Here is an 11,089-nt window from a genome sequence, read left to right as displayed (position 1 = left end):
AGCTTAACTACGGGACATGACGCTTGATTCTCCGGGATCAATGCAAAGGACCATCATCGTAAAAAAAAAACGTCCAGGTTTGCTTTTAACATCAAGCACCTAAATGCATGTTACAGATAGATCAGAGATCTGAATGCTAAATACGTAACACTACTATATACATATGCAGCATAGGTGCATGTCTCACGAACTGACGATTGCTTTTATAAATTCTTGTACAGGCTACAGTATCCAAGCAATCATGTAGCGTATGCACGTACATTTGTGTACGTATTTTTTTTTGGAAAAGAGGAATGACCCCTGCCTGCGTATGAACGGGCCGATCTGGGACAGAAAAAACGCACGCTTCCTGCAGAAACTACTCCCTCTCGGTTTAGTGACGAAATATTGCATGTATTTTAGATGGTTTTAGGTATAGATATATTCATATTTTGACAAATTTGAATCATTTAATATGTGACGGAGGGAGTATAAAAGAAAGATACAAACACTACTTGTTGCTCTGATGGTATGTTTTATTCAATTAATTACTAGTTCGACCCCTTCGTTGGTGACAGAAAGTTCGAGTCAATGCATTATCAGGACTAGCGAACATCACTGTCATCAGCCCATGCATGAACCTTGGAGAGAATACATCGATCAATCTATCGTACGTGACAGTGACTCCCTCGCTCCATACATCACCTCCATGCTCGCTTTGTAGCAGCAGCAGCAGCAACAATAGAAACTGACTAATTAATTGAACCGTATACTCGATACGAGTACATTAATTAAGAACAAAACCTTGTAAAGCATCGCTGTATAGTCTACAACCCCATGCAAGCGAGAGCAGTGTGGAGGACTGTCCAGTGTCCACTTTAAAGTAAAAACGCCTGAATTCGTCACGGAAATACCAACACTTTGCTCATGTTCAGCATAAACAAGTCAGTACTGATGGACGCGCTAACAGACAACGGAGTACCTCTGTTCTAAGTGGCGAAGCTACAATTAAATCATCAGGCGCAAGTATAAACTCATGGGGAAAACCATAGAAACAGGGTAATTTATTCGTATTCACATAATAATGTATTTGACATCACATGACTAGAGTTCTGGCATCGCTTCTCATATGTAAGATGTTCCGGTAGTTCAAACTGAACTGCGAGGACGTCTTGTATAAGAGGAGTACATGACATGATCGACGCTACAAAAACTTGAATTGAAACAGAGTTCTAAGGTTATTCCGAAAAAAAAAACAGAGTACATAGTTCAGTAACATGTGCACACGCAAACCATTATGTGTAAAGCAGATGGAGTAGAAGATCGCCATGACCAGTCAGTCAGGCAGTAACTGCTGCACTGCAGTGGTGTAAACCGTGTATAAGTGTGGTAAACTAGCTAGCACAGTGAGTATCCGAGTTTCCAAGGCAGCAAGGAGAGATCCATCCATCGCGCGATCTATAGTACGATCGATCACCTGTCCGTTCCCAGAAATTAACCAGCTGCTGCAGGAAGACATCAAGTCAAAATTCCTGTACTTCACCTGCCGCATCCTTCATATGCTTCGATCCATCCATCCATCCATTTACTATCTCCGAGTTTAGTTTTCTTTACATCTATCCTCCATCGTGTCGAGGGAACACCGGAATTCAATGGCCTCCAGAAGAAGGTGAATCATTCGACCGGTGTTATATTGAAAACTTATTGTCTGTGCCAGGTCACTCGTAATGGTAGAGTACTTCTCTGTCTCCTCGACCCATCGAGCCCCACCTGTAAAAACAAGCCCCTAGAATGATGCAGTAATGGGTAATACCTGTTGCAGGGAGTTCATCTCAACTGTTCCAATGGTAGCTTAATTCATCAGTTTTAATTTCCATGATCGCAGAATAACTTAATTAGTCAGAGAAACAAGAGAAAAGATCCCATGAAAATGGTACAGTAGCACTAAAATGTAGACAAACGACCGACAAGTGGGTCCTGCACTCTTGCGGGTACAGTAACCGTACAGTACAAATCGAAGATTTAACTGCTGGCGAGAGAGAAGAAGTGGAGCACGTACTAGCTAGACGCTTGATCATGTAGTACTTGAATTCCGAAGTAAATGCACCGCGGTTGAATGATGGGAAGGGTCCCTAGCTACTCTACCCACACGGTACCTATGCTTGGGCCATAGATCCAGCTTTCCTCTGGACTCTCCCACAGTGAAGCTTCCTGAACCATAAACCCTGGCTTTAACTAGAGACTGCAGGCAAGGCAATTAGATCCATGAGGCGGTCGAATAGTTCGATCGATCGAGGCGGTACCAGGCCGCTGGTTGATCTCAATTGATGGTGCTTCATCTGCTAACCTGGTTGATTGATTAGTAGTGGAGTAGTACTGGAGGAGTAAAAGTAGGATTTGAGATGCTGAACTTTGAGGGCTCCTGTTACTGTAAACGACGAACTCTGAGTTTGGTCATGATGCATGACTGTATGAGATGAAAACTATGGACTGCATAGATAAACATCTTTATATTTGTTAGTTGCTGATTTGAGCAACGTTACTACTATATATGGAGGAGCATTTTAGTGCAAATATAGCTAGGTTGTTAAGCTCCACAACGTAGTAAAAGCGGCTGCGCGCATGCCTGCATGTGGGTTGTTGATGCGAACTGCTCTTCAGAATGTCAGATCTTGTTAAAGTACCGTATTTGTTTGGAAGCTGCCACTACAGCTCATCTAAATACATCCAGGCAGCATTGAGGAAGATGATAGATCCAACTGCCGTATTGAATAACATGTACCAGTCACCGTGAAAGCTAGCAATAACTGTATGAAATGTATCAGGTCTTGCCGGGCAATGTTCTTCAGACTTCAAGCACTCCACACTGCAGACGAACTCTGTCTAAAATTCAGAGCCATGGATGATTTCAGTTGCTCCCACTCGTCAGATGCTTTACCTTTCCCTTGCCCCCCTGAAATGCCATGCCGTTCGGTTTTAAATGTTCTTGCATTCAAATTGGTGACAGAGTACTAGCTGTATCAATATCCATTTCTTGTACAGATCTTCCCGTATATCGTTTTAAACACCGAATTAATTCACGCTTACAGTACCCAAAGTCGTCTCCAGATTTAAAGAGTTGTGCTTTTACATACCAGCTGTACTGGAGTCTGGAATGAACATTCAGATATCTTCCTCCTGATTAACCAAATGTTGTTTGAGGAACTAAACATACCCTGTTGTTACATGGGAGACACCAACACATCCTACCAAGAAGTTAATCTGGACAAAATAAACAGATAAATTGTTTGCATCAGTCCAGCTACCAAACAGAGTTCGTCATCCAAGTGTCTGTCTGACTTACAGACTGACGGACTGCAGGTGATGTTCGCTTGTTCAGACTTCAGAGTGAGAGACCACTGGAATTTATTTTTAAGCTGCAAAGATCCAGCGCAAGTCGGAAACGCCATCACGGCCGGAGCCCGAAACCGGCAAAGAATTACCACTACAGGAATGAATTACTAGACCAGAGATGGCATCGAATTGAAGAGCCACGCGCATACGCAAGGACTGTTCCAACGAGCAGGCAGTGTGCGCCACCACCCACCACGCATCATACGGGCCACTCGGAGTAAATTCCGGCAGCCACGACGTGATCGAGCGAGCGAGCCAAGCGGGAATCCTAGAGGGCCGGCCACATGTCCATCGCGCTATAAAACGGGCCATTCCGAATCAGCTCCCAGTGCAGAGAAGCAGCCGCAGCGCCAGAGGAGTTTAATTCGCAGCTGTCTCTGTCGACGCTTGAGGCAGTGGCAAGTGAGTGAAGCTAGCGATCCATCGACCGTGATGGCGTCTGGTCGGCTGGTTCTGTGTCTTTTGGCAATGGTGGTGGTGCTGGTGCCCGGAGCGCGCGCTGCTCGGCCCTTCTTCGTGTTCGGGGACTCGCTGGTGGACAACGGCAACAACAACTACCTGGTGACCTCGGCGCGCGCCGACTCGTGGCCCTACGGCATCGACACCCCCGACCACCGCGCCACCGGCCGCTTCAGCAACGGCAAGAACGTGCCCGACCTCATCAGTACGTTCCTCCAGCATATGTCCGTCCAATCCATTGTTACTTACTGCTTGGTCGTTACTAGCCATACGTTGCTAATTAGTGTGACAATGTTGCAATGCAGGCGAGCACCTGGGATCCGAGCCGTTGCTGCCGTACCTGAGCCCGGAGCTGGACGGCGACAAGCTCCTCATCGGCGCCAACTTCGCCTCCGCCGGCATCGGCATCCTCAACGACACCGGCATCCAATTCGTATGTCCCTCAAGAAAATTCAAATGTAGGACTACATTCTTCAACCAATATTTAACGACAAATACACGCAGGCGAACATCATCCGGATCGAGAAGCAGCTGTCCTACTTCGCCCAATACCAGCACCGGATCACGAAGCTCCTAGGCTCCCAGGCCGCCGCAACCAAACTCGTCAACAGCGCGCTAGTCCTCATCACTTTAGGCGGCAACGACTTCGTCAACAACTACTACCTGATCCCCTACTCAGCCCGGTCCCGGGAATTCTCGCTCCCGGACTACATAATCTACATAATCTCCGAGTACAAGCAAGTGCTCCGCCACATCCACTCCCTGGGCGCGCGCCGGGTGCTGGTCACGGGTGTCGGCCCGATCGGCTGCGTGCCGGCCGAGCTGGCGCTGCACAGCCTCGACGGCTCCTGCGACCCGGAGCTCCAGCGGGCCGCCGAGGCGTACAACCCCAAGCTCGTCGCCATGCTCCAGGAGCTCAACAATGAGGTGGGCGGGGACGTGTTTGTGGGGGTGAACACTAGGAGGATGCACGCGGACTTCATCGACGATCCCCGGGCGTACGGGTTCCAGACGGCCACGGACGCTTGCTGCGGCCAGGGCAGGTTTAACGGGATCGGGATTTGTACCATGGTGTCGAGCCTTTGTGCCGATAGGGATGCCTACGTGTTCTGGGACGCGTTCCACCCCACGGAGAGGGCCAACAGGCTCATCGCGCAGCAGTTCGTGACTGGGTCTGAGGAGTACATCACCCCCATGAATCTCTCCACCATCCTCAAGCTCGACCGCCACCTCCATGACTGATCGAAAGCCAGAGAGCTTTTGGTTCATTGCTTGCACTTTAATTTGCAAGCACTCTCCAAGTTTGATCGGTCGGTGGATGGATTTAGCTAGCTTGTTGCTAGAGCTAGCCACGTACCTTACGTTACTTCATTGTTATTTCGCAGTTGATTTTGCCTCCTGCGTTTTCTTATATAGTCTTTTTTTGTTTAATTTGCTCCCGGAAATGTTTACTCCAGTACTTACGCACCCTGTATTTTAAGCTAGCTATAGTAGTCGATCTTTTTTCCAAAAGGAAAAGGAAAAAGAAGCTAGCTATTGTAGTCGTCCTATAATGTAATATGTACTGTCAGGTTGAGGTTTCTAGCTACAGCTAGTGTTGTTGTAATCCTGCTCAGCAGTGACAGGCAGCTATATATGGTGATTTGTGAGGCGATGTGTTCATTTATTTTCTGCCCGGGTGGTGAACTGCTGATGGTTGAATCATGCATGGGTTTTGCTAGCCTGAGCGAGCGAGCCTTCTTAATCGACACCGAGATGTTGCAGTGATAAAACAAGCGCAGGAGCAAGGATTTTGAAGTATGACTTCAAGTTATGAAAACAAATTAAATGGAATTCCACATCATTTGTTCGTTATCCTCTTTACACATATACATATATATATAAAGAAGGACACATTACAGTCATGGTGTTTGAAAGTTGACGAAATTAGCACACCCGTCTCTCACCAAGAAAGTCAGCATACACACATATGTCTCTGTCTCGCTATCCCAAAAGAATAAATGTTTTTCTATAAGCTGTTTAATTTGTGATCTGACCTTTAGTGAGCAAAAATGTCACCATCACTATCACTATCACCTCTACTAACTATCCAATCTTGATCCGGGATCAAATTTGGCCAGACATCCTCCCTACACTACTACACATTACCACGTTTGAGCAAGAGGGGCAAGCAATCTTTTAATGACAAAATTAGTTTTTTTAGTGATCAAAATCAGTACTAGTATTAAGAGTAAAAATTATAAAATTGCTAGTATTATGGCTGCTTCGTGCCCTCTGGTCTTAGTTATTCTTTGTTCGGTCATCTCGTAGCTTTTAAGTCGTCCTGGATCCGATAAAAAAAAAAGTCGTCCTGGATCCGGCCCTTTGGTCACGACGGTAACACCACCATGTTTCTTTTCACCGCTGTGGCAAGGTAAAATAGCAGTGAACAAGTTAAGTTCTACACGTGGTCTAGCTAGCTAGTTTTTCGCCATCGTATCATCGTGTCAGACGGGCAAAGTTCTGCTTGGCGAAGCATTGAATAGCCTCCAAAACGGGACGTACGGGTCATTGCACACAGAGGGGTCCTTCCCTTCGGGGCGAGCAAGTTGTGAGATCAATACAGTAGCACACTGCCCATCACTCCACTTGTCCCCGTCCCGTGCACCAGCAAAGGACGTACACATAGTAAATTCACGGCAGGGTACCGGTACGTGTCCGCCCCCTGCCGTCGATGGAAATCCACCCCACCAATCGATCAAAATCGCATGGTCGTTATTAAATGCAAGGATGCAATCTAGGCGATCTAGATGGAGCCACCATCAAGGCGCGCGCGTCGGCCCGTACGTGCAAGTGTGCAACACAGCAACTTCCTCTCATTCTAAAAAAACAGAAACAACTTCCTCTCCGTAAATGAGAATCCGTCTTCGATGAACTGAAAGCGGTTATATAAAAGGGCGATTGTAAGTATGTAGACGGCTATCGAAGACGGATAGCCTGGAAAGAACAGAAACCCGTGATCAGTGGACGAAGGCGGAAACTTGGTTATCCGTATTCGTTCGTCTACCACTCTACCTTCCCACCGCCGCCAGAGACAGAGGCACAGAGCCGCTGGACCGCACGCGCGCGCACACGTCACGGAGACACAGCCCCACCTAGGGGCCAATCGCTGCGCTTCCCGGAGGGCGGAGCCATCCAGCGGCGGAGATCGCGCCACGGATGCTCCTCCTCCCCCGGCTGCTGCTCCCCGCGCACCGCCTCCTCGCCGCCGGCGCCCTCCCCTGCCGCCGCCGGCCCCTCCTCGCGCGTCGGATGGCGTCCGCGGCGGCGCGCCACCGGGGCCCGCTGCGGGGCGTGGTGTTCGACATGGACGGGACCCTGACGGTGCCCGTCATCGACTTCCCGGCCATGTACCGCGAGGTGCTGGGCGGGGACGCGGCCTACGCCGCGGCGCGCGAGGCGGGGGGCGGCTCCGTCGACATCCTCCACTGCATCGAGTCCTGGGGCCCCGACGAGCAGCGGCGCGCGTACGAGGCCATCGCCAGGTTCGAGCGCGACGGCCTCGACCGGCTCCAGATCATGCCAGGTGACGGAATTATGATTTCGACGAGCAGCAGCTGCTGATTCTGGTTTGCTTATCGGTGTGCGTGTGTCTCGGTGCTTGCGATTTGCAGGGGCCTCGGAGCTCTGCGGGTTCCTGGACGCGCGGCAGATCAGGTGAACGACTGTCTGGTTGTTCCAAAATGTAGCTCAATTTGCATACATGGGATGCTCGATTGTACAGTCCAGTACGAGCTCAATTGCGCTTGTGTTTTTAATTTAATTTGGTGCCGGCGTTAAAGCTTTTCACCTGTATTTTAATTTGATTTGGTGCCGGTGTAAAAGCTTTTCACCTGTAGTATAATACAGTTGCTTACGTGTTCATTGATGGCATGATCTCTGATTTGCTGATGAAAGCGGGAACTATGCATCTTTGTAAAACTAATTCGGAGCTGGAAATAGTATGTCATCATTTGAGGCTGTGATGTATGATTCGTTAACTGTTGATACAGAGTTACAGACAGACCAATATTTCTGGAAGCTGGATTGTGATTTCAAATGATAGGTGGAGTGCATTGTAGACTATAAATAGGATGGCTGGAAATTTGATCTGCAGTTAGATTACATGCCTGATTCTGGATAAGTGTGCTAGTACCATAATATGCAGTTGTCTGTTTCCGTACCATTCTTACCTCATTCAAAACCTTCTTTGTCATTGGTTAGGATCAGTAGGTCTTTCTCTGAAACGACTTGACGAATACCTGGAAAAAATATCCGGGGGCCAACATGGCATAAAAGAGTGAAAACTCACCTGACAAAAAGCTGGAAATCCTGTGCCTGAGTGCTCTGATCAGAGTGAGTTGTAATTAACTTTCCATGTTACTCCAAGGAATGACCGTACATAATTGAGTGGAGCCTGCTAATGTTTTGGAGCCATAACCATAAGTACTCTGTAAAATGGTGCGGTTTTAGTCTTGATTGGGTTATGAATTAGATCACCCATTGTGATTCTGCAACCAGCTTGTTAATGCCACCATTCTAGTGATCATCAAGAAGCATCTTAGCACCAGGTGCATTACTAGTTTACTATATACCACAAACTATTGCTCTGTTTGACATGTGCTATTGAGTTCATATCTAGCATGTCCTTGTAATTTTCAAAATGCCATGGAGTTTCTTGTGCCTAATGGTACATGAATAACAGTAATTATCTGTGGCATCTGTCTGTAATTACTTTGCTATGTTAGAGATATTTATGCTGCTACTGATTCCTACCCTGGATATTTTGCAGGAGGGGATTAATTACCCGCAATGTGAAGGGCGCAGTTGATTTGTTTCACCAAAGATTTGGTGTAAGTTCTTTCACTATACTCAATTTGATCAGCTAGTGGTTATGCTCGTCTGATGATATACATCGCTCTTACCTGTTTAAAATTATCTGTAGTACTTTGGGGCACTCAACTCAAATATCTGTTTATTTATCAGTGATGTTCCACAACTTGATTTGCACTGTTATGAACATACCCCCTGATCCTATGGGATTATGTTGTAAACTCTGTATAATAATTGTCTTCTAATATTCATATGTTACTCTATATTCACCCTGTAGAGTTTTAGACTTGTTTTTTTTTCCTGTAAGACTCTGTTACTACGCTGGCAGATTCCTTAATGGAATTCGATGGGGATGCCCATTGGTTGAAAAAAAAACTCTATGTTCACCCAACTTGATTTGTTGCTAATCATTGTGTTGGTATGGTCAAGTGAAAGTAACTCTCCAGAATTTGCAATTATGCCATCATGTTCAATACGCTAATAGTGTGTATCTGGAACTTGTGTAGATGATGTTTGTGCCTGCATTAAGCAGAGAATTCCGCCCCTATAAACCAGATCCAGCTCCATTGCTCCATATTTGCTCCAATTGGAACATTCCTCCAAACGAGGTGATCATGGTTGGTGACAGCCTCAAGGATGATGTGAGCATTCTTTATCTCATTCTGAAGTCTGGCTGGCATATAAAGGATATAGTATGCTCTGTGTAGCCTATTAGGACACACCAGCCAGAAATCTAAGTTCACCCTTTTGGCATACATATATGTTGCTTAAATTTTAAAAAGTTAACCTTGAGTCTGAACTGTAGGTTATCGTTCCATCGTAGTTATGAACCAATAGGAATTGTGCTCTTGTTCATTAGTTAAGTGCCATTTGCCAACTGGAGTTCTGGACAACTGCGATTTCATCAACAGTTTTTGTGAATCTTAAAAGCTGGTTTGTTACACATGACTCACATATGTGTAGTAAAGCTTATTTGCTAAGTTCTTGTTTTTTTAAAAATTGTGCAGATCGTTTGTGGAAAGAGAGCTGGAGCTTTCACTTGCCTTCTTGACGAAACGGGGCGATACGGCCCGCATGATTCTATACCTGACGATGTTAAACCTGACTTCAAGGTTTCTTCACTGTCAGAAGTATTATCGGTCCTTGAAGAGCATTTCGATTTGGCTCCTGTGTCTGCGGCCGAGAGTAGAATCTGACAAGGAAGTCTCAGTAACCTGTCTCCCAACTGCTGAAACAACTCCCTATACCTTCGCTGTAATAACGTGTTGACTAGTGTCTGTCCGACTATCAGAAACCTATTGCAGATTGGAAGATGATGACGTAAGAAGAAAATTGTTCATTTTGATATTTGGCAGTAGATGCACTTTAAGCGTGGTGCAGATGTAATTTCTTGAGCTTTATGCATTTGGATTTTCGCCTATGGTTTAGTTTTTTTACGCAACATAGTTTAGATTTTTTTTTCCTTGGCTGTAAAACACCATCTCAAGTCATGGATTTTTTTTCCTATGATGTCACAGTATTTTCACACACGTGACAACTACGAACGTAACTTCAATTGTCTTGTTTTTAAAAACATCGCATAACTCTTTTTTTTGAGAACAAACATCGCATAACTCCGTTTGTCTTTTTTTTAGAAACAACTCCGTTTGTCAAACCGATTTATCCCTTCATGGAATTGACAATGGGCCGAGAAAGTCGTGTCTGGTAGGCCTTCTTCCTTGTATGGAAAAGAGTGGCGGCAGGAGATGGCCTGCTGCCAGCGTCTCATTTTTGGGCGGCGGCGTCCTTTTTTCGCTTTCCCTTTTCTTTTTATCTTTTTCCCTCTCATTTATTTTTTTATCCTTTTCTCATTTTTCATGCTTATTTTTGTTAGTTTGATTGGGCAGTCTCGAATGAAAAATGAATTGGCTAAAATCTAAAGTTTTATTTTTCTAAAAAAACTACTCCGGCTGGAATTACTTGTCAAAATATTATATGTATCTAGACACTTTTTAAACATAGATATATCCATATTTGAGAAAAATTGAGACAAGTAGCACGAGCCACAGGAAGTACTCAAAACAAAGCATGCGAGAAAAAACCGAATATATGCGAATCCCAACCATTACATCACGCTCTGGCGCTCAAAACAAAGCATTAAATTACATACCCAACCAAAATCAAATCTAAGCGAAAATGAATCGGAAGTCCAGGAAGAAAAATAAAGTGTGTTAAGTTAGTCTTCGAACTATATAAACATGGAACTGAGTCTTAGAAGCACGCTAAGGGTGATCTTGGCATTGCGGTGGATTATGATAATCTAGCCTTTTCAGTTAGATTATCTTTGTTTTTGTGTTTGGCTAACCAACTTTTGCATGATTTTGTGTGTATTTTCTCACAACAGATTATAAAATAATTTGAGCACATC

The 11,089-nt window shown here is 45.5% G+C and overlaps 2 protein-coding genes across 3 annotated transcripts; both read left to right on the top strand.

The window, feature by feature from the left end:
• The first annotated feature begins 3,681 nt into the window (after positions 1 to 3,681).
• On the top strand, positions 3,682 to 5,497 carry LOC100829499 (GDSL esterase/lipase At5g33370). Its single transcript, XM_003570340.4, has 3 exons — positions 3,682 to 4,036; positions 4,137 to 4,264; positions 4,336 to 5,497. The coding sequence occupies exons 1-3, from the start codon at positions 3,805 to 3,807 to the stop codon at positions 5,071 to 5,073; spliced, it is 1,098 nt and encodes a 365-aa protein (XP_003570388.1). The 5' UTR covers positions 3,682 to 3,804; the 3' UTR covers positions 5,074 to 5,497.
• A 1,400-nt stretch (positions 5,498 to 6,897) lies between these two features.
• LOC100829806 (haloacid dehalogenase-like hydrolase domain-containing protein At2g33255) lies at positions 6,898 to 10,102 on the top strand. Of its 2 annotated transcripts, XM_003570341.4 has the most exons (5): positions 6,907 to 7,396; positions 7,485 to 7,527; positions 8,642 to 8,702; positions 9,189 to 9,323; positions 9,690 to 10,102. In XM_003570341.4, the coding sequence occupies exons 1-5, from the start codon at positions 7,030 to 7,032 to the stop codon at positions 9,876 to 9,878; spliced, it is 795 nt and encodes a 264-aa protein (XP_003570389.1). In that variant the 5' UTR covers positions 6,907 to 7,029; the 3' UTR covers positions 9,879 to 10,102. The 2 variants fall into 2 exon arrangements, with proteins under 2 accessions (XP_014755628.1, XP_003570389.1); XM_014900142.2 differs by lacking the exon at positions 9,189 to 9,323 and having other exon boundaries at positions 6,898 to 7,396.
• The last annotated feature ends 987 nt before the right edge of the window (positions 10,103 to 11,089 follow it).

This window comes from Brachypodium distachyon, chromosome 3, assembly GCF_000005505.3.
Source record: "Brachypodium distachyon strain Bd21 chromosome 3, Brachypodium_distachyon_v3.0, whole genome shotgun sequence".
Classification (NCBI taxonomy): Eukaryota; Viridiplantae; Streptophyta; class Magnoliopsida; order Poales; family Poaceae; genus Brachypodium; species Brachypodium distachyon.
Note: the sequence above shows the minus strand (reverse complement) of the source record. Positions and strands in the feature narration are given on the sequence as shown.

Coding starts and splice junctions, on each gene's coding strand:
- LOC100829499 (XM_003570340.4), top strand. CDS start 3,805: ATGGCGTCTGGTCGGCTGGTTCTGTGTCTTTTGGCAATGGTGGTGGTG. Junction 4,037..4,136: donor GAACGTGCCCGACCTCATCA/GTACGTTCCTCC, acceptor GTTGCAATGCAG/GCGAGCACCTGGGATCCGAG. Junction 4,265..4,335: donor ACGACACCGGCATCCAATTC/GTATGTCCCTCA, acceptor AAATACACGCAG/GCGAACATCATCCGGATCGA.
- LOC100829806 (XM_003570341.4), top strand. CDS start 7,030: ATGCTCCTCCTCCCCCGGCTGCTGCTCCCCGCGCACCGCCTCCTCGCC. Junction 7,528..8,641: donor CTGGACGCGCGGCAGATCAG/GTGAACGACTGT, acceptor GATATTTTGCAG/GAGGGGATTAATTACCCGCA. Junction 8,703..9,188: donor TGTTTCACCAAAGATTTGGT/GTAAGTTCTTTC, acceptor GAACTTGTGTAG/ATGATGTTTGTGCCTGCATT.